General features: G+C 53.8%; 1 protein-coding gene across 1 annotated transcript in view; it reads right to left on the reverse strand.

Moving 5' to 3' along the window:
- LOC134659894 (serine/threonine-protein kinase 10) overlaps positions 1–22,638 on the reverse strand; it is a 63,347-nt gene that overhangs the window by 7,176 nt on the left and 33,533 nt on the right. Inside the window, exons 9-23 of the mRNA XM_063515601.1 lie at positions 22,021–22,102; positions 21,231–21,397; positions 19,971–20,141; positions 19,163–19,540; positions 17,764–17,990; positions 17,438–17,599; positions 17,123–17,273; positions 15,688–15,829; positions 14,243–14,352; positions 12,887–13,002; positions 12,029–12,157; positions 11,527–11,628; positions 10,639–10,741; positions 9,782–9,939; positions 63–270 (exon numbers count right to left, since the gene is read on the reverse strand). Coding sequence (XP_063371671.1) covers positions 63–270; positions 9,782–9,939; positions 10,639–10,741; positions 11,527–11,628; positions 12,029–12,157; positions 12,887–13,002; positions 14,243–14,352; positions 15,688–15,829; positions 17,123–17,273; positions 17,438–17,599; positions 17,764–17,990; positions 19,163–19,540; positions 19,971–20,141; positions 21,231–21,397; positions 22,021–22,102 — 2,406 coding nt within the window. The remainder of the gene's footprint in view (positions 1–62; positions 271–9,781; positions 9,940–10,638; positions 10,742–11,526; positions 11,629–12,028; positions 12,158–12,886; positions 13,003–14,242; positions 14,353–15,687; positions 15,830–17,122; positions 17,274–17,437; positions 17,600–17,763; positions 17,991–19,162; positions 19,541–19,970; positions 20,142–21,230; positions 21,398–22,020; positions 22,103–22,638) is intronic.

Genomic DNA, 22,638 nt, shown 5'->3' on the forward strand with positions numbered 1-22,638 from the left:
CATAATTTACATTGACAATCCGCCTCTATTTCAAATTCTCTTTGTGTCTAGTAAATGATTACCTGTTTGAGCAGCCGCAGCTCCTGTTTGAGCTGGTCCCTGAAGTGCCTGAGGTCGCGCTCGTGCTCGGCGCGCAGCCGCTTGGCGGCCTGCCGCAGCTCGGCCTCCAGCTGCTGCTCGGCGCGCTCGGCGGCGGCGCGCTGCGCCCGCGCCAGCGTCTCCAGGTCGGTCTCGTGCGCGCGCGCTAGGGACGCCAGCTCCGCTTCGAATCTGAAACAAAAGGTTTACCTTATACTGATTTAAAGTACATGAATACGTGTACTACAAACCAAAGCAAACCCTATTTAATTTACCGATTTAGTGACCAAATTTAGAAAGCTAAAAGAATAATCAATTTCGTCCCCTAGGACTCTATAATTATAATGTTACAGCGCTGGTGGCCTAGCGGTAAGAGCGTGCGACTTGCAATCCGGAGGTCGCGGGTTCAAACCCCGGCTCGTACCAATGAGTTCTTCGGAACTTATGTACGAAATATCATTTGATATTTACCAGTTGCTTTTCGGTGAAGGAAAACATCGTGAGGAAACCGGACTAATCCCAATAAGGCCTAGTTTCCCCCCTCTGGGTTGGAAGGTCAGATGGCAGTCGCTTTCGTAAAAACTAGAGCCTACGTCAATTCTTGGGATTAGTTGTCAAGAGCCCAGGCTCCCATGAGCAGTGGCAAAATGCCGGGATAACGCGAGGAAAAAGAAGAAGATTAGTGGCCGGGCCAGGCGAGGTGGTGCACTCACCGCTTGTCCTGCTGCTCGCGCAGCTGCTGCTCCTTGGCGCTGAGGTCCTGGAACTGCTTCTGCTCCTGCTTCTGCAGCATCTTGATCTCACAGCTCCTGCCTGCGCCTGCCCAAGTGGCCGGGCCAGGCGAGGTGGTGCACTCACCGCTTGTCCTGCTGCTCGCGCAGCTGCTGCTCCTTGGCGCTGAGGTCCTGGAACTGCTTCTGCTCCTGCTTCTGCAGCATCTTGATCTCACAGCTCCTGCCTGCGCCTGCCCAAGTGGCCGGGCCAGGCGAGGTGGTGCACTCACCGCTTGTCCTGCTGCTCGCGCAGCTGCTGCTCCTTGGCGCTGAGGTCCTGGAACTGCTTCTGCTCCTGCTTCTGCAGCATCTTGATCTCACAGCTCCTGCCTGCGCCTGCCCAAGTGGCCGGGCCAGGCGAGGTGGTGCACTCACCGCTTGTCCTGCTGCTCGCGCAGCTGCTGCTCCTTGGCGCTGAGGTCCTGGAACTGCTTCTGCTCCTGCTTCTGCAGCATCTTGATCTCACAGCTCCTGCCTGCGCCTGCCCAAGTGGCCGGGCCAGGCGAGGTGGTGCACTCACCGCTTGTCCTGCTGCTCGCGCAGCTGCTGCTCCTTGGCGCTGAGGTCCTGGAACTGCTTCTGCTCCTGCTTCTGCAGCATCTTGATCTCACAGCTCCTGCCTGCGCCTGCCCAAGTGGCCGGGCCAGGCGAGGTGGTGCACTCACCGCTTGTCCTGCTGCTCGCGCAGCTGCTGCTCCTTGGCGCTGAGGTCCTGGAACTGCTTCTGCTCCTGCTTCTGCAGCATCTTGATCTCACAGCTCCTGCCTGCGCCTGCCCAAGTGGCCGGGCCAGGCGAGGTGGTGCACTCACCGCTTGTCCTGCTGCTCGCGCAGCTGCTGCTCCTTGGCGCTGAGGTCCTGGAACTGCTTCTGCTCCTGCTTCTGCAGCATCTTGATCTCACAGCTCCTGCCTGCGCCTGCCCAAGTGGCCGGGCCAGGCGAGGTGGTGCACTCACCGCTTGTCCTGCTGCTCGCGCAGCTGCTGCTCCTTGGCGCTGAGGTCCTGGAACTGCTTCTGCTCCTGCTTCTGCAGCATCTTGATCTCACAGCTCCTGCCTGCGCCTGCCCAAGTGGCCGGGCCAGGCGAGGTGGTGCACTCACCGCTTGTCCTGCTGCTCGCGCAGCTGCTGCTCCTTGGCGCTGAGGTCCTGGAACTGCTTCTGCTCCTGCTTCTGCAGCATCTTGATCTCACAGCTCCTGCCTGCGCCTGCCCAAGTGGCCGGGCCAGGCGAGGTGGTGCACTCACCGCTTGTCCTGCTGCTCGCGCAGCTGCTGCTCCTTGGCGCTGAGGTCCTGGAACTGCTTCTGCTCCTGCTTCTGCAGCATCTTGATCTCACAGCTCCTGCCTGCGCCTGCCCAAGTGGCCGGGCCAGGCGAGGTGGTGCACTCACCGCTTGTCCTGCTGCTCGCGCAGCTGCTGCTCCTTGGCGCTGAGGTCCTGGAACTGCTTCTGCTCCTGCTTCTGCAGCATCTTGATCTCACAGCTCCTGCCTGCGCCTGCCCAAGTGGCCGGGCCAGGCGAGGTGGTGCACTCACCGCTTGTCCTGCTGCTCGCGCAGCTGCTGCTCCTTGGCGCTGAGGTCCTGGAACTGCTTCTGCTCCTGCTTCTGCAGCATCTTGATCTCACAGCTCCTGCCTGCGCCTGCCCAAGTGGCCGGGCCAGGCGAGGTGGTGCACTCACCGCTTGTCCTGCTGCTCGCGCAGCTGCTGCTCCTTGGCGCTGAGGTCCTGGAACTGCTTCTGCTCCTGCTTCTGCAGCATCTTGATCTCACAGCTCCTGCCTGCGCCTGCCCAAGTGGCCGGGCCAGGCGAGGTGGTGCACTCACCGCTTGTCCTGCTGCTCGCGCAGCTGCTGCTCCTTGGCGCTGAGGTCCTGGAACTGCTTCTGCTCCTGCTTCTGCAGCATCTTGATCTCACAGCTCCTGCCTGCGCCTGCCCAAGTGGCCGGGCCAGGCGAGGTGGTGCACTCACCGCTTGTCCTGCTGCTCGCGCAGCTGCTGCTCCTTGGCGCTGAGGTCCTGGAACTGCTTCTGCTCCTGCTTCTGCAGCATCTTGATCTCACAGCTCCTGCCTGCGCCTGCCCAAGTGGCCGGGCCAGGCGAGGTGGTGCACTCACCGCTTGTCCTGCTGCTCGCGCAGCTGCTGCTCCTTGGCGCTGAGGTCCTGGAACTGCTTCTGCTCCTGCTTCTGCAGCATCTTGATCTCACAGCTCCTGCCTGCGCCTGCCCAAGTGGCCGGGCCAGGCGAGGTGGTGCACTCACCGCTTGTCCTGCTGCTCGCGCAGCTGCTGCTCCTTGGCGCTGAGGTCCTGGAACTGCTTCTGCTCCTGCTTCTGCAGCATCTTGATCTCACAGCTCCTGCCTGCGCCTGCCCAAGTGGCCGGGCCAGGCGAGGTGGTGCACTCACCGCTTGTCCTGCTGCTCGCGCAGCTGCTGCTCCTTGGCGCTGAGGTCCTGGAACTGCTTCTGCTCCTGCTTCTGCAGCATCTTGATCTCACAGCTCCTGCCTGCGCCTGCCCAAGTGGCCGGGCCAGGCGAGGTGGTGCACTCACCGCTTGTCCTGCTGCTCGCGCAGCTGCTGCTCCTTGGCGCTGAGGTCCTGGAACTGCTTCTGCTCCTGCTTCTGCAGCATCTTGATCTCACAGCTCCTGCCTGCGCCTGCCCAAGTGGCCGGGCCAGGCGAGGTGGTGCACTCACCGCTTGTCCTGCTGCTCGCGCAGCTGCTGCTCCTTGGCGCTGAGGTCCTGGAACTGCTTCTGCTCCTGCTTCTGCAGCATCTTGATCTCACAGCTCCTGCCTGCGCCTGCCCAAGTGGCCGGGCCAGGCGAGGTGGTGCACTCACCGCTTGTCCTGCTGCTCGCGCAGCTGCTGCTCCTTGGCGCTGAGGTCCTGGAACTGCTTCTGCTCCTGCTTCTGCAGCATCTTGATCTCACAGCTCCTGCCTGCGCCTGCCCAAGTGGCCGGGCCAGGCGAGGTGGTGCACTCACCGCTTGTCCTGCTGCTCGCGCAGCTGCTGCTCCTTGGCGCTGAGGTCCTGGAACTGCTTCTGCTCCTGCTTCTGCAGCATCTTGATCTCACAGCTCCTGCCTGCGCCTGCCCAAGTGGCCGGGCCAGGCGAGGTGGTGCACTCACCGCTTGTCCTGCTGCTCGCGCAGCTGCTGCTCCTTGGCGCTGAGGTCCTGGAACTGCTTCTGCTCCTGCTTCTGCAGCATCTTGATCTCACAGCTCCTGCCTGCGCCTGCCCAAGTGGCCGGGCCAGGCGAGGTGGTGCACTCACCGCTTGTCCTGCTGCTCGCGCAGCTGCTGCTCCTTGGCGCTGAGGTCCTGGAACTGCTTCTGCTCCTGCTTCTGCAGCATCTTGATCTCACAGCTCCTGCCTGCGCCTGCCCAAGTGGCCGGGCCAGGCGAGGTGGTGCACTCACCGCTTGTCCTGCTGCTCGCGCAGCTGCTGCTCCTTGGCGCTGAGGTCCTGGAACTGCTTCTGCTCCTGCTTCTGCAGCATCTTGATCTCACAGCTCCTGCCTGCGCCTGCCCAAGTGGCCGGGCCAGGCGAGGTGGTGCACTCACCGCTTGTCCTGCTGCTCGCGCAGCTGCTGCTCCTTGGCGCTGAGGTCCTGGAACTGCTTCTGCTCCTGCTTCTGCAGCATCTTGATCTCACAGCTCCTGCCTGCGCCTGCCCAAGTGGCCGGGCCAGGCGAGGTGGTGCACTCACCGCTTGTCCTGCTGCTCGCGCAGCTGCTGCTCCTTGGCGCTGAGGTCCTGGAACTGCTTCTGCTCCTGCTTCTGCAGCATCTTGATCTCACAGCTCCTGCCTGCGCCTGCCCAAGTGGCCGGGCCAGGCGAGGTGGTGCACTCACCGCTTGTCCTGCTGCTCGCGCAGCTGCTGCTCCTTGGCGCTGAGGTCCTGGAACTGCTTCTGCTCCTGCTTCTGCAGCATCTTGATCTCACAGCTCCTGCCTGCGCCTGCCCAAGTGGCCGGGCCAGGCGAGGTGGTGCACTCACCGCTTGTCCTGCTGCTCGCGCAGCTGCTGCTCCTTGGCGCTGAGGTCCTGGAACTGCTTCTGCTCCTGCTTCTGCAGCATCTTGATCTCACAGCTCCTGCCTGCGCCTGCCCAAGTGGCCGGGCCAGGCGAGGTGGTGCACTCACCGCTTGTCCTGCTGCTCGCGCAGCTGCTGCTCCTTGGCGCTGAGGTCCTGGAACTGCTTCTGCTCCTGCTTCTGCAGCATCTTGATCTCACAGCTCCTGCCTGCGCCTGCCCAAGTGGCCGGGCCAGGCGAGGTGGTGCACTCACCGCTTGTCCTGCTGCTCGCGCAGCTGCTGCTCCTTGGCGCTGAGGTCCTGGAACTGCTTCTGCTCCTGCTTCTGCAGCATCTTGATCTCACAGCTCCTGCCTGCGCCTGCCCAAGTGGCCGGGCCAGGCGAGGTGGTGCACTCACCGCTTGTCCTGCTGCTCGCGCAGCTGCTGCTCCTTGGCGCTGAGGTCCTGGAACTGCTTCTGCTCCTGCTTCTGCAGCATCTTGATCTCACAGCTCCTGCCTGCGCCTGCCCAAGTGGCCGGGCCAGGCGAGGTGGTGCACTCACCGCTTGTCCTGCTGCTCGCGCAGCTGCTGCTCCTTGGCGCTGAGGTCCTGGAACTGCTTCTGCTCCTGCTTCTGCAGCATCTTGATCTCACAGCTCCTGCCTGCGCCTGCCCAAGTGGCCGGGCCAGGCGAGGTGGTGCACTCACCGCTTGTCCTGCTGCTCGCGCAGCTGCTGCTCCTTGGCGCTGAGGTCCTGGAACTGCTTCTGCTCCTGCTTCTGCAGCATCTTGATCTCACAGCTCCTGCCTGCGCCTGCCCAAGTGGCCGGGCCAGGCGAGGTGGTGCACTCACCGCTTGTCCTGCTGCTCGCGCAGCTGCTGCTCCTTGGCGCTGAGGTCCTGGAACTGCTTCTGCTCCTGCTTCTGCAGCATCTTGATCTCACAGCTCCTGCCTGCGCCTGCCCAAGTGGCCGGGCCAGGCGAGGTGGTGCACTCACCGCTTGTCCTGCTGCTCGCGCAGCTGCTGCTCCTTGGCGCTGAGGTCCTGGAACTGCTTCTGCTCCTGCTTCTGCAGCATCTTGATCTCACAGCTCCTGCCTGCGCCTGCCCAAGTGGCCGGGCCAGGCGAGGTGGTGCACTCACCGCTTGTCCTGCTGCTCGCGCAGCTGCTGCTCCTTGGCGCTGAGGTCCTGGAACTGCTTCTGCTCCTGCTTCTGCAGCATCTTGATCTCACAGCTCCTGCCTGCGCCTGCCCAAGTGGCCGGGCCAGGCGAGGTGGTGCACTCACCGCTTGTCCTGCTGCTCGCGCAGCTGCTGCTCCTTGGCGCTGAGGTCCTGGAACTGCTTCTGCTCCTGCTTCTGCAGCATCTTGATCTCACAGCTCCTGCCTGCGCCTGCCCAAGTGGCCGGGCCAGGCGAGGTGGTGCACTCACCGCTTGTCCTGCTGCTCGCGCAGCTGCTGCTCCTTGGCGCTGAGGTCCTGGAACTGCTTCTGCTCCTGCTTCTGCAGCATCTTGATCTCACAGCTCCTGCCTGCGCCTGCCCAAGTGGCCGGGCCAGGCGAGGTGGTGCACTCACCGCTTGTCCTGCTGCTCGCGCAGCTGCTGCTCCTTGGCGCTGAGGTCCTGGAACTGCTTCTGCTCCTGCTTCTGCAGCATCTTGATCTCACAGCTCCTGCCTGCGCCTGCCCAAGTGGCCGGGCCAGGCGAGGTGGTGCACTCACCGCTTGTCCTGCTGCTCGCGCAGCTGCTGCTCCTTGGCGCTGAGGTCCTGGAACTGCTTCTGCTCCTGCTTCTGCAGCATCTTGATCTCACAGCTCCTGCCTGCGCCTGCCCAAGTGGCCGGGCCAGGCGAGGTGGTGCACTCACCGCTTGTCCTGCTGCTCGCGCAGCTGCTGCTCCTTGGCGCTGAGGTCCTGGAACTGCTTCTGCTCCTGCTTCTGCAGCATCTTGATCTCACAGCTCCTGCCTGCGCCTGCCCAAGTGGCCGGGCCAGGCGAGGTGGTGCACTCACCGCTTGTCCTGCTGCTCGCGCAGCTGCTGCTCCTTGGCGCTGAGGTCCTGGAACTGCTTCTGCTCCTGCTTCTGCAGCATCTTGATCTCACAGCTCCTGCCTGCGCCTGCCCAAGTGGCCGGGCCAGGCGAGGTGGTGCACTCACCGCTTGTCCTGCTGCTCGCGCAGCTGCTGCTCCTTGGCGCTGAGGTCCTGGAACTGCTTCTGCTCCTGCTTCTGCAGCATCTTGATCTCACAGCTCCTGCCTGCGCCTGCCCAAGTGGCCGGGCCAGGCGAGGTGGTGCACTCACCGCTTGTCCTGCTGCTCGCGCAGCTGCTGCTCCTTGGCGCTGAGGTCCTGGAACTGCTTCTGCTCCTGCTTCTGCAGCATCTTGATCTCACAGCTCCTGCCTGCGCCTGCCCAAGTGGCCGGGCCAGGCGAGGTGGTGCACTCACCGCTTGTCCTGCTGCTCGCGCAGCTGCTGCTCCTTGGCGCTGAGGTCCTGGAACTGCTTCTGCTCCTGCTTCTGCAGCATCTTGATCTCACAGCTCCTGCCTGCGCCTGCCCAAGTGGCCGGGCCAGGCGAGGTGGTGCACTCACCGCTTGTCCTGCTGCTCGCGCAGCTGCTGCTCCTTGGCGCTGAGGTCCTGGAACTGCTTCTGCTCCTGCTTCTGCAGCATCTTGATCTCACAGCTCCTGCCTGCGCCTGCCCAAGTGGCCGGGCCAGGCGAGGTGGTGCACTCACCGCTTGTCCTGCTGCTCGCGCAGCTGCTGCTCCTTGGCGCTGAGGTCCTGGAACTGCTTCTGCTCCTGCTTCTGCAGCATCTTGATCTCACAGCTCCTGCCTGCGCCTGCCCAAGTGGCCGGGCCAGGCGAGGTGGTGCACTCACCGCTTGTCCTGCTGCTCGCGCAGCTGCTGCTCCTTGGCGCTGAGGTCCTGGAACTGCTTCTGCTCCTGCTTCTGCAGCATCTTGATCTCACAGCTCCTGCCTGCGCCTGCCCAAGTGGCCGGGCCAGGCGAGGTGGTGCACTCACCGCTTGTCCTGCTGCTCGCGCAGCTGCTGCTCCTTGGCGCTGAGGTCCTGGAACTGCTTCTGCTCCTGCTTCTGCAGCATCTTGATCTCACAGCTCCTGCCTGCGCCTGCCCAAGTGGCCGGGCCAGGCGAGGTGGTGCACTCACCGCTTGTCCTGCTGCTCGCGCAGCTGCTGCTCCTTGGCGCTGAGGTCCTGGAACTGCTTCTGCTCCTGCTTCTGCAGCATCTTGATCTCACAGCTCCTGCCTGCGCCTGCCCAAGTGGCCGGGCCAGGCGAGGTGGTGCACTCACCGCTTGTCCTGCTGCTCGCGCAGCTGCTGCTCCTTGGCGCTGAGGTCCTGGAACTGCTTCTGCTCCTGCTTCTGCAGCATCTTGATCTCACAGCTCCTGCCTGCGCCTGCCCAAGTGGCCGGGCCAGGCGAGGTGGTGCACTCACCGCTTGTCCTGCTGCTCGCGCAGCTGCTGCTCCTTGGCGCTGAGGTCCTGGAACTGCTTCTGCTCCTGCTTCTGCAGCATCTTGATCTCACAGCTCCTGCCTGCGCCTGCCCAAGTGGCCGGGCCAGGCGAGGTGGTGCACTCACCGCTTGTCCTGCTGCTCGCGCAGCTGCTGCTCCTTGGCGCTGAGGTCCTGGAACTGCTTCTGCTCCTGCTTCTGCAGCATCTTGATCTCACAGCTCCTGCCTGCGCCTGCCCAAGTGGCCGGGCCAGGCGAGGTGGTGCACTCACCGCTTGTCCTGCTGCTCGCGCAGCTGCTGCTCCTTGGCGCTGAGGTCCTGGAACTGCTTCTGCTCCTGCTTCTGCAGCATCTTGATCTCACAGCTCCTGCCTGCGCCTGCCCAAGTGGCCGGGCCAGGCGAGGTGGTGCACTCACCGCTTGTCCTGCTGCTCGCGCAGCTGCTGCTCCTTGGCGCTGAGGTCCTGGAACTGCTTCTGCTCCTGCTTCTGCAGCATCTTGATCTCACAGCTCCTGCCTGCGCCTGCCCAAGTGGCCGGGCCAGGCGAGGTGGTGCACTCACCGCTTGTCCTGCTGCTCGCGCAGCTGCTGCTCCTTGGCGCTGAGGTCCTGGAACTGCTTCTGCTCCTGCTTCTGCAGCATCTTGATCTCACAGCTCCTGCCTGCGCCTGCCCAAGTGGCCGGGCCAGGCGAGGTGGTGCACTCACCGCTTGTCCTGCTGCTCGCGCAGCTGCTGCTCCTTGGCGCTGAGGTCCTGGAACTGCTTCTGCTCCTGCTTCTGCAGCATCTTGATCTCACAGCTCCTGCCTGCGCCTGCCCAAGTGGCCGGGCCAGGCGAGGTGGTGCACTCACCGCTTGTCCTGCTGCTCGCGCAGCTGCTGCTCCTTGGCGCTGAGGTCCTGGAACTGCTTCTGCTCCTGCTTCTGCAGCATCTTGATCTCACAGCTCCTGCCTGCGCCTGCCCAAGTGGCCGGGCCAGGCGAGGTGGTGCACTCACCGCTTGTCCTGCTGCTCGCGCAGCTGCTGCTCCTTGGCGCTGAGGTCCTGGAACTGCTTCTGCTCCTGCTTCTGCAGCATCTTGATCTCACAGCTCCTGCCTGCGCCTGCCCAAGTGGCCGGGCCAGGCGAGGTGGTGCACTCACCGCTTGTCCTGCTGCTCGCGCAGCTGCTGCTCCTTGGCGCTGAGGTCCTGGAACTGCTTCTGCTCCTGCTTCTGCAGCATCTTGATCTCACAGCTCCTGCCTGCGCCTGCCCAAGTGGCCGGGCCAGGCGAGGTGGTGCACTCACCGCTTGTCCTGCTGCTCGCGCAGCTGCTGCTCCTTGGCGCTGAGGTCCTGGAACTGCTTCTGCTCCTGCTTCTGCAGCATCTTGATCTCACAGCTCCTGCCTGCGACTCCCCAAGTGGCCGGGCCAGGCGAGGTGGTGCACTCACCGCTTGTCCTGCTGCTCGCGCAGCTGCTGCTCCTTGGCGCTGAGGTCCTGGAACTGCTTCTGCTCCTGCTTCTGCAGCATCTTGATCTCGCGCAGCTCCTGCTTGCGGAGCGCGTGGTCGTCCCACGTGCGGCCGCTTTCCTCGTCACCCCATATCACCTGAAAGTTAGGGTTTTAATAACACAATGTATAAATAAAATATTAATCGCAGACGAACCCCAAGGAACCTAAATTAACCCTTAAATGCATGAATTTTTGTATGTGGACATGGGATGATGGTATCATGACGTAGGAGGAAACGGGGTCATTCGAAGTTCGAAGCATGATTGTTGGATGATTTTAGGGCGGGGTGAAAATAGATGACATAATTTATGAACAGCCCCTAAGATATTTAAGATATACAAAACAGTGAAGTTAACCCTAGTAAGTCAGTAGTTGGACCGTCATACGGTTAAAATGCCAATCAATCGTCAGTCTTATTCATTGACCACAGAGCACATATTTGAAGTGTTGCATCATCGTCATAGTGTTGTGGAAGGAGTTTTCTCGACAATGTTATCAGTATCATCCAAATTTGATATGCTGCATGCACAGACACTCCTCCTAGACATCCTCTAGACTGAGCATAGTAGCGCTACCTCCTCTGCCATAAATATACGGTAGTTTTAGTCCATTTTCGAGTCAGTGTCTTTGTGTGACGTCCGTGTCTTTGAACGGACCAATCACGGCACGGGACTCGCTCACCTCGTCCCCCGCACCCCAGTATTTTTGGCCGCATCGGTTTCATGAAATAATTGCTCTAAACTCCGTCTAGAGGATTCCTAGTCTATGGCTGCATGTGGATAAGGGGTAACTTACTTTGGAAGTGGTGGTGGTGACCATCACGCCATCTATCTCGAACTTTCTCGTGCGTTTCCTCGTCTTCTTCTTGAGGTTAGCCATGTGGATGTCTTCTTTCGACCTGAAAACACGAATCTCACTGTAAAATAGATCTAAATACGTCCAACATAAAGATAGTTTTCAATTACTGCATAAGAATACTACTCTGTATAAAAAAAAAATACACTGATGTCAATTGAGTCCCACACATTCACGAAGGCATTTACGCGGTTATAACACAGAACCCGCCACGTCAGTATGTGCGCGACAGCATTATGCATGTATACAGGGTGGTGCCCAGTAGTTAATGGATAACCTTCTAACCACCGACAGGGCACCTTAGGCTGGTCCAGAAAATGCACTTATAGGTCTAATAAAAGTTTCGTGGTTTTCGAGATAATCGCACTTTTCTAAATTTGAAGTATGGTGCTAGCTATTAAAAAAGACAGAAAAGTTCGATTATCTCGAAAACAACGAAACTTTTACTAGACCTATAAGTGCATTTTCTGGACCAGCCTAAGGTGCCCTGTTGGTGGTTAGATGATTATCCATTAATTACTGGGCACCCTGTATAGCGATGTCCCGCTCGCACATCGGATCCGGATCTAATGTGAAGACCGCCTTACGACTCGTGCGTTAACACTACGGACATGTATGTGAAGACTGCAACATTTTAATCTTATATCTTTAAACGAGCAATTCTTGTTTATTTATAAATATATTTCAGGGATTTCGGAAATGGCTCTAACGATTTCGATGAAATTTGCTATATGGAGGTTTTCGGGGGCGAAAACTCGATCTAGCTAGGTCTTAGCTCTGAGAAAACGCGCATTTTTTATATTAGTATAGAACATGACACTATCATACTTTTGTATCCTGTTGTTTGGCTGACCATCTTGGTTTTTTCTTCGGAGCACTACATGTTCTTCTTGGTTGCCATTCTCTAGGACTTGGCTGTCCTGGTTCACTCTGTAAAATGAAAAGTTAGGTTGGTTTCGAAAAATTGCTTATCCAGTTTTTTTTCTGTTAATTGACGATACTACTAATACGCAATGTAAATAAACGCCACTGAACGCCACGCATGGCTCTGGGGCCTGAGAATTTTACAAATGGCGAAGCGTTGTCCAATGACCACAAACGCGCTCACTTGCACACGGAGTATGTTTTTCAAAATGGGGAAACCATAGAGTTTCGCGATATCCATAATGCAAAAAGCCCATGTCTATATTTTCGTTAGTAACATACCGTAAAGAAGCATACGCAAGTAACTGCAACTCCGACATACTTCTTGCGTAAGTATTCGGCCCTTTAGTTTGCTACAGCCACATGCGCCGTGTGCAAGCACCACACAATAGACTAGTATACATACATGACGCCGTTGTTGGGGTTAGAGTAGCGGCGCGAGTCGTGCGAGTGTGAGGTGGCGAGCGAGTCCGCGTCGGCGCCTCGCCGGGACCCTTCCGACGCCACCGACCCGCTGTCCGACTGTGATCTCCTGCTGTATAACGAAAATACTTGTGAGTTACTAACTTAAGGGCTAATTTAGACGGCGCGCGAACTCGCATGCGATTTTAGTTACATTGCAGACTGTTGGTTACGTCCAATTCAACCGACCGATCAAAAACCGCAATGTAATGAAACTCGCATGCGAGTTCTCGTATCGTCTAAATGAGCCCTAAGTTACGCACATGCTGCAATTTCAGGGTCGAGCCCTGAGGGTAATATTCCACCACCTCATGGCCTCATTTACAATAAGAGTTAAACATTCATAGGTAACCTGAAGCTGACTTAGGGTCGGTTGCACCAAACTGTTCGTATGTATGGCGTTTATGTATGGAAAGTTTCATAGTAAAGCGCCGGGGCGCGCCGGCTGACATTGATCAGTCTGTCAAATGTGGTTGGTGCAACTGGCCCTTAATCTTTCTCTTTTCTACGAGTTGTGTACTCACTCCGCCATTGGTGAAGTAGGCTCAACGCGGCTTACCCATAGACTAGGAATCCTCTAGTCGGAATTTAGAGCAATTATTTTATGAAACCGATGCTGCCAAAAATACGGGGGTGCGGGGGGACGAGGTGAGCGAATCCCGTGCCGTGATTGGTACGTTCAAAGACACGGATCAATCACGGCACGGGATTGACTCGAAGATGGAGTAACGCTACCGTATGTGTGGCAGAGGGGGTAGCGCGACTATGTTATGTCTAGAGGTTGGATTGTCTGTGGGCTTACCTCTCGAAGCTGTCGGGGCTGAGGCGCGCCACCCGGGCGCCGGCGCCGGGCGCGGCCGAGTCCCGCACGCGCGGTTCCTCGCTGCCTACCGTCACCACCGACACGTGCGAGGTGTCCTGGGAACATACATGCCATATTAATACATGGCCGGTGGCCAGTTGCTGGCGAATTACCCTGGCCAATAACTGGCCACCCTAAACTAAAAGTGAATTCTATTCATCTATAAACAGAATTCATTTTAGTTTATAAGGTTTCAATAACTGGCCAGCCTTCAATAACTAGCCACCTTATACTAAAATGAATTCTGTTTATAGGTGAATAGAATTCAGTTTTAGTTTAGGGTGGCCAGTTACTGGCGAATAGGCTAGATGACTGATTTTCATTTAGGGTATCAATCAATCAGGTTTGTTTTTAGGATCAAATGTCTATATGGGACCCATTGCATTAAAGCAGCGGTCGGCAACCTGCGGCCCGCGGTCCGCATGCGGCCCGTGAACCTGTCACTTGCGGCCCGGTAATATTGACAAACGACAATGTCTGATAAAGTCACAAATATTAACAAAGTGCGGCCCGCGTCTACTTCGTTAACTACTGTGGCCCTTGGTTGCTAAAAGGTTGCCGACCGCTGCATTAAAGCAATACAAAAGTCAGAAATGATAGTCTAAAGTCCGACAGTCGTACTTCACTCGCGAAACGCCCCTAACAAATCGCTATGTGACGTCAAGGTCACTGAGAGCGCATCTCGAAGTATGAACAAAACAAGAAAATTGCATTTTTGTCGGTTAAATATTGCGTTTATGTATATAGTTGCTATACAATCTTTTTTTGGATAAAATGTAAGGAATCGAATGGTAGCCTTACTTATTACGTTTTTGAAAGTAAAAAAAAAAAAACTTTAATTTTGAAGCTTTCTGGTGCTGTATTTTTGTATTATATCCATATATTTTTTTTATATCTATAATATTGTAATAAATTGCTCATTTGCTATCTATTTTACTAGATTTTGTTATAAAATTCAACATGTGTCATCATCCCTATACATACGAGTATATACATTTCTTTACAGACACAACTGTGACTCAACTTGTGCAGGCGTGGCTCACTCCGCGATTTCGTCGCTTTGCTACAGGTAGCTAAAAGTACATCCGTTCCACACCAATTTTGGTGGTTAGCCATAAGCCGCGCGTGGCGCTGTCGCCACCTAGCGGCCATATCTGTGCTGATCGTAACAGACGCGTTTTGTTAGAGAGTGAGTCTTCTGTACCTAGTTATTATTATTTATTATGTGACTTGTGCTAAAATGTATGAGAAGTCAAATACCTCCGGGACTCGAGGGGTTAACTAGGAAATACTCACGTTGATATTGACATTGTTGACGCTGTCATCGAATACGCCCGAGTCGCCAGCGGCGCCCGGGCTCAGTATCAGCACCTCGCTGCTGTCCAACCGGCGGCCTCGAGTTTTCTCTGCAAATAATAACACACCTTAAAAAAAGAACTACACAAAACATTTTGCTTCCCAAGAGCACATGAACAAGGTAATAAATCGATATAGGTGTAACACTAACACAAGCGTTTTGTACACATATTTAATTGTGGTTTTTGTGTAAGGCCTGAGTGGACGCTCGAGTTGGGCGTGCAGCGGGGCGGGGCGTGCGGCGTGCATGTTAAACAAATGCAAGCGTATAGGAGCGGCCTTAGTGCACGCTGCTCACATCACGCGTGAGCCCACAGCCACGCTGCACGCCCCGCCGAACGCTCCGCTTCGAACGTCCACTCAGGCCTTACACTTTCCGTGACCACAGCTGGTGCAGCTCAGCTGAAACGTCGGAATTTAGGGTAAAAACAATGAAACTATATCGCGGTAGACCCGTTTGTGTAATTAAATATCGGTATAGGTGTGCCTACAATGTGTGAAAATCTAAATTAGACAGTGCAGTCTAACGGCCCGGCCACGACATTGCGCGACCGGCGGCAACCATAGGTGGGAACGAAAGGTCCCGCTGTGTCTTAAGCTTTGGATTCCTCCGAAAACGTCATATGACGGCCGTCATATAGCGGCAGCAAAAGACGGCCGTCTTTACGGTGGCGACATGTGGAAAGTACCACGGCGTCATAACACACCGTCATCCACCAAGATCAAAGCGGCAAATTTGAAAAATGTAGGCGCGATGGGATAACGTCCCATAGAAAATTTGAATTTCGCGCCTTTTCCTACTGACAAGATTTGCTTGATCATCTATAATTTACTTGGAGGATGAAATATCATCAGAAGAGGAAAATAATCGTAGTACGGAATCACTTATTCAAATCTCGTGTCATTTATTCCAAAATGGCGTCACCGCTATCTAATAAAACGTTCACGAAACTATCGACAAGGTCATGACGGCCGTCATCTTACGTTACGTTGACAATCAACGTAACGTAACGCCGTCTAGGAAACCGCGCCATCTTGTTTACATAGACAACGTTCTTGTGACGTCAGTCAACGTTATATAGCGGCCGTAATATGACGGCACCGTTTTCGGAGGAATCCAAAGCTTTACTCCAACCTATGGTTGTCGCCGACGCTGGTCGCACAACGTCGTGACTGGACCGCACAGACAAGACATCCTCCAGACTGAGCATAGTAGCGCTACCCCCTTTGCCACAAATATACGGTAGTTTTACTCCATCTTCGAGTCAAAGTGTCTTTGTGTGACGTCCGTGTCTTTGAACGGACCAATCACGGCACGGAACTCGGCCACCTCGTCCCCCGCATACGCATCACGTTAGTAAATGGGGGTTTGACGTTATAGATACCTGTGTATGAGTTAGTGCAGTCGAGCGAGTCGAGCGACGAGGGAGCGAAACAGTCGTCGTCGGACGACGAGCCCGCGCCGACGATTACCACCTCGTCCGCGATGGGCGGCGTCGTTGAAATAGTGACGGCGTTGGGCGGGAGCTGTAAATACGTCATTGGGAGATTAGTCAAGCAAATACTATCAGCCGGTCTAGCATGAGTTGCGTTCTCGCGCGCGACTCCATACATCTAGTGCGACTTCAAGTATGAACTCGCGAGAACGCAACTCATGCTAGACCGCCTGAGCTGAAGTTACTAATAAGCAGGGATGTTGCGGATGCCGATTTTTTGACATCCGCGGATGCGGATTTTTAAAGGCTCACATCACATCAGGATGTCAAGATAGGTACATAAATAAGTTTTAGGCAAAAATTTCATTTTTGGTACAAGCTTTTATCGCTGACTGTACTTTTCTTTCCACATGCAACTAATACTCATCGAGACAATTCTAAAAACCCCAAACACAGTTAGGTTGCCTTGTTTTATCACGGAGTTCTTACGGCCACCTCCTGTCTCCTTCATCAGATCAGCTCGATGGTACCATAATATTGCATTGTCATCCGACTTACATATGTATGCAAAATTTCAGCTTCATTGGAAGTCGGAAAGTGGGTCAAATTTAACTTGCAAGATTTGATCCGTACAAACATAGTTACATAGGTACATTGCAAGTTAAATAAAAGCTTGTAAAAAACGTCAAATATTACATTTTAGTATGTAATTTTTATTTCAAAAAACCGGCCATATGCGAGTCGGACTCGCGTTCCAAGGGTTCCGTACATTAAGTCCCACTCACGCTTGACTGCTCATTTCTAATAGGTATTTTTGGCTAATGACTAAATTACCTAGCAGTCTAGCACTTACGCCAATGCTAAGACGAGTAAGACGTTCCTGTACCGACCTGTTCCACATCCGCATCCGCATTAAACTCCGCATCGTTTTTATGCGGATGCGGATGTTGAAAATAATGCGGAAGTTCCGCGGTTGCGGATGCGGATATTCGCAACATCCCTGCTAATAAGCACCAGTATTACAATTAAATAGCGAGGTGGCTGCTCATGGCACCGGCGTGGCCACGGTCACTACTGTTATAGAGAAAAAAATACATAGAGTGCTCACTCCATACATCAGTTCAGACTATTAATTTCAGTGTCTACATCTAGCATCGAGTAGCGGAATTATCAGTTCTGCTACTTGACAATAGATGTAGCACCGACCGGAAAGTCTTATCTCAACAGCATAAGACTTTCCGGTCGGTGCTACATCTATTGTCAAGTAGCAGTACTGATAGTTCCGCTACTCGATGCTAGATGCCAATAGTCTTTTTGGTACTAAAACTGATGTATGGAGTGAGCACTTTTATGTATTTTTTTCTCTATGCTACTGTATACTCACGGGAGCGTTGGCGGCCATCACGGGCGGGTGCGTGGTGGTGACGGTGACCAGGCCGGCGGGCGTGGCGGCCAGCGAGTTGGGCTCCACGGGCTCCACCAGCAGCGACACGCGCTCGCTCACGGCCACCAGCACCGGCGTGGCCAGGTCACTACTGTATACTCACGGGAGCGTTGGCGGCCATCACGGGCGGGTGCGTGGTGGTGACGGTGACCAGGCCGGCGGGCGTGGCGGCCAGCGAGTTGGGCTCCACGGGCTCCACCAGCAGCGACACGCGCTCGCTCACGGCCACCAGCACCGGCGTGGCCAGGTCACTACTGTATACTCACGGGAGCGTTGGCGGCCATCACGGGCGGGTGCGTGGTGGTGACGGTGACCAGGCCGGCGGGCGTGGCGGCCAGCGAGTTGGGCTCCACGGGCTCCACCAGCAGCGACACGCGCTCGCTCACGGCCACCAGCACCGGCGTGGCCAGGTCACTACTGTATACTCACGGGAGCGTTGGCGGCCATCACGGGCGGGTGCGTGGTGGTGACGGTGACCAGGCCGGCGGGCGTGGCGGCCAGCGAGTTGGGCTCCACGGGCTCCACCAGCAGCGACACGCGCTCGCTCACGGCCACCAGCACCGGCGTGGCCAGGTCACTACTGTATACTCACGGGAGCGTTGGCGGCCATCACGGGCGGGTGCGTGGTGGTGACGGTGACCAGGCCGGCGGGCGTGGCGGCCAGCGAGTTGGGCTCCACGGGCTCCACCAGCAGCGACACGCGCTCGCTCACGGCCACCAGCACCGGCGTGGCCACGGTCACCACTTGCTGGGCGACGGCGGGTACGGGCGGCGCTGATGGCTTGTGGACCTCTTTGGGTTGTGGCGGCTGAAAAAAAAAATAGTTTAATACGATGGGCAGGGCACGTGATACGAATGGACGAGGCCAGATACCCAAACGCCTTCTAGAACGACCGGAGGGCCGCAGAGGTAAAGGCAAGCCCAAGCTCAGATACAGATAGCGGCGTATACCAGGACATCAGGACCTTGGGAGTGAAAAGTTGGAGAAGGAAGGCCACAAATAGATCGGACTGGAGAGACTTGCTTGACCAGGCTAAGGCCCACCCGCGGCTATAATGCCACAGATGATGATGACGAGTTTAATACTGTCACTAATCGCAGTGAAGATTGATCACTATAATTTTTAAGGGACCATACACACTTGAGATTGTAACCGGAGCGGCGGACCGCGCAAATTCGTTTTTATATGCAACCTCACATGATCACATCACAGACAATCCAACCTAGACATAGCATAGTCGCGCTACCCCCTCTGCCACACATACGGTAGCGTTACTCCATCTTCGAGTCAATCCCGTGCCGTGATTGGTCCGTGTCTTTGAACGGACCAATCACGGCACGGGATTCGCTCACCTCGTCCCCCGCACCCCCGTATTTTTGGCAGCATTGGTTTCATGAAAGAATTGGCCTAAGCTCAGTCTAGAGGTTGGATTGTCAGTGGATCACATAGACTGATACTGCACGGACTTGCGGTGCGCTGCCGTGATTGTAACCCCAAGTGTGTACGTGGCCTAATGTCTAAGTATATAACAAAACACTGTATTTAATTTTTAATTTTATTGATTTAGAAACAAACAGTCTCGTATTGTTACATTACACACAATAAATAGTAATTACTACGCCGCTATTCATAAACGTCTGCTAAGTTAATCAGCTGATCAATGATAACAAAATCGTTTCTGGGACTTTGTAAGGGTACTTTGAAACATGATATGTGCAAGTTACATTACACAAAAGGGTTATTTTACATTCCAATAAACCCCAAACTAAATATTTCCGGAAATATTATGAAATGCTTTTTTTTTGTTAGCCTGGTTTAGTGTCCCACTGTTGGGCAAAGGCCTCCCCTCCCTTCCTCCACTCAACCCTGTCGTTTGCATTTCCCGCCAATCCGGATAAAATGCGTCCAAGTCGTCCCGCCATCTCCTATGAATAATATTTTAGAGAAGATAAAAATAGGTAAAATGTTCAAAAGCTCACCGTAACAGGCCTAATTTCAACAGCATTCGTCTCTATACTCTTACTCTCTTCTCTGTGCCGTTCTCTGCTCTTCCCCCTACTCTCCTCCCTAGTTCTGTTCTCAATCTCCACAACCGCCTTCTCTACCGAATTCGTTCTGGAATACTTCTTCCCCTCGCTGGAGTCTGTCCTGATGTATTTCTTTCCTTCCGTGCTGGAATCGCTGACTATGGAACTAGGTCTGCTTTTAACTCTAACGTCCTTCTCGATGGAATTCTGCTGCTCCGTTCGGGGAGGTTCCTTTTCGGGGCTCGGCTCGGGTTTCGGTTTGTCTTTCGGGTCTTTTTTCTGGGGCGTTTTCTGTTTTTCTTCTACCGCTCTCTCCGCCTCTCGACACACCTAGAAAAATAAATTAGGTGAGTATCGGAAGCCCTTTAATACATGTCGGAGGATGCAGCCTCCATAGCATAATAGTAGTTTGTGTTACAAGTGATCTATAATAATAGTAAATAATTTTGATACCGTGTGACAGATACTGCTTTTTACATCAACTATGAGGAAAATAAAAAAAAATGTTAGTGTTGACACAATCTGATGCTTAAATAAATTAATTAAGCTAAAAAAATAATGTGCAAAAAAATTTAAAAATAGTGTGCTAGAACAGAAGAGTGTTACTTTGATCCCTCCTAGCAGGAAGGAAAGGTGCCACTTTGATCCCTCCTAGCAGGGAAGAAAAAGTTCTTTTCCGAATGGGTGTTGCGAAAATATGTTTTTTTTGTCAAGATTCATGTAGTGGTGGTAAAACCCTCCGGGGTTCATAGTTGGGTACCTGATCGACTAGCAATTCGCCGGCGGCCTGCTGCGGCGGTGGAGGTGCGGGGGGCTTGCGGGGCGCGGAGGGGGCGGGAGCGGGGGCGGGGGTAGCGGGGGCGGGCGCGGGGGAGGCCGGCGGGGACGCGCCCGGCGGCAAAGGCGCGGGGCCTTTCTCCTTCTTTGGGGCCTAAACAAAACATTGTTGAAGTTTTATTAATAGTACATTATTGTCGAGGTTCGGAAGTAGCTACTTGCAGCCTGAGGATTCGTTTTAAACGGACGACCTTGGGAGTCCGTTTAATTGAATCCGAAGCCAGCAAGTAGCCTTCCAGCCGAGTCATATATAGTGCTTTTCTCAAAAATGGTGCAAGAAATATTACAGAAGCAACGTTCTAATTTTCACAGAGAAAAGTAAAACCATTAAAAAGATTTGCTTGCCGCCTTTAAAAAAAATAGAAGTGTATTTTTCTGCTGAAAATACGCTAACGTATTTGAGACACCTAAATAGTCGCGGTACCAACATTATAATAATAATAAGTGCTGATCATCTGTTTGGCTGTTTAATGGACCTATGCCTTCATTTGATATGGCCATTTAAAGTTTTAAAAAGATTGGAACTCGTTTAATAATGGAATTTGTATGCAACATTGCAGTCCCGAAATCGAGACTGCAATGTCTTTAACTTTTTAATTTTTAGAATGACCATAAACTACACACTTCGCGACCTATTTTTAACCGGCAACGTCGACTTTGCCGTCCATTTTTGAGAAAAGAGTAATTTGAGTAAAAGTTGACATGTTGTTGAAATGATTCTTGCCATTTATTCCACCGTTGTAGAGTTTAAGGTATGAGTATATTTGACATCCTACGATGAGCATTAACAATCAAATTGCAATGCAGGTACATGATATAAGGTATAGTTTGTAGCTTTCTAATAGACCCCGAAGGCTAATCCTATTGTCTATTGTTAAGAAAAACCGCTCGTGCCACGTGCCACAACCACCTGCATAAAAAATCGGTACTACGGTTACTGAGTGCCGGCGAGTCGAACGCTACAGAACCAGTCTAAAATGTGTCATCGAGATGCGAAACAAAGGCGCGTTATCGGAGAGCGCACCTACACTGGTTTTTTGAGCGTTGGACTAGCCCGCGCTCAGGTGCCAAATAGAATAATTAGGACCCTTTTTTGCAGGTAAGTAGCACGTGCGGTTTTACTGAACAATAGACAATAGGATAAGCCTTCGGGGTCTACTAGAAAGCTACAAACTATACTCACGGGTTTCCTGTCAGCGGGCACATGGTCTTCGGTGTGGGGGCGCTTGGCGGCGGCGGGGGCTGCGGCGGGGGGCGCGGGCGGCGCGGGGGCGGCCGCGCGGGGGGAGGGCGGCGCGGGGGCGGCGGCGGGGGCGGGCGTCGCGCCGGCGGCAGGCTCCTGCTCGGACACTGCGATAGAATAAAACGTCGATATTGAAATTAAACACGGAAACCCCGCCACAGATTAAATTTCCTAAATTCAAATACCTGACTCGCTTGAGATACCTTAAACCCTCGAATGCCAAGCACAAACAAGGACAAAACATTCACACCTTTTATATGAAATTACATGTCCGGTATACCGTCCATGGGACTTACAGGTTAGGTTCTTTTCTGTCATCACTTCCACTGAACCCAAAAATCATAACAGCCAATATCTTTCAAAAATAGCTACACACTACAGTAAGAGCCAGGAACCAGGAAAACTATACTCATCCTTTTCTTTTGAGTACTAGCGTAAGCCAAAGATAGTATGATTCTCTCTGTCTATGTTTGAAATGAGACAGTCCTTTGGAAACGTATATTACAATAATTATTTACTATACAAGTGCGAAAAACAGGAAATTCGAAAAGACTGGCGATATATTAAAACACGACCGAAGGGAGTTGCAAATTCCCTATTCGCACATGTATCGTACAACGTTTTACAGTACATATGCCCCTTTAAATATTTGACATAGCAACGAAAAGTGCTTATTTACGCACTAGTGCGGGAAAGTAGCACCATATGTACTGTAAATTGTATTACTAACTTTTGACGTCCGGCGTGTCCGCCGACCGCACCGAGGTCGAGTCATCTTCCATCTCCATTTGCATCTGAGAGCTGCGATGTTCCTGTAATTAAAAAAAAACATTAGACCATGACACAAACGTGGTTAAATGCTTTATTTACAATTTTTCAGCTTAACCTTTTCGACGCCGTGTCAAACACAAAAGCTGTCAAGCTGACGCCACGTCACCGAAGTGTCAAAACTGAAATTGAACTTTATACATATGCACGTAGGTCTATGTTGCTCTGTGGTCTGTGACCGATTAATCGGTCTTTGGCGTTGAACCTACGGTGCGGATATATCGGTCATTGGCGTCCAAAAGGTTAACCTTCCCATATTTCAAAACGATAAATATTACACAACACAAAGTATTGAGTTACGTGTTCCTTAATTTTCTTCAAGAGCAATGAAAATACTATAATAGGGTATTTGACTATTAGTCAAATCAGTTTCTTTTTTCGAACTGTCAAAACGACTTGCCAATATGGAATTTATATGAAACCCATCTATGTATGAAACATCACACAATACACAATGACGTCACGGTCAAGTTAACAACTACTCCTTATACTTCTATACGATATATATAATAGAAATTGT

Source organism: Cydia amplana, chromosome 25 (assembly GCF_948474715.1).
Source record: "Cydia amplana chromosome 25, ilCydAmpl1.1, whole genome shotgun sequence".
NCBI classification, from domain to species: domain Eukaryota; kingdom Metazoa; phylum Arthropoda; class Insecta; order Lepidoptera; family Tortricidae; genus Cydia; species Cydia amplana.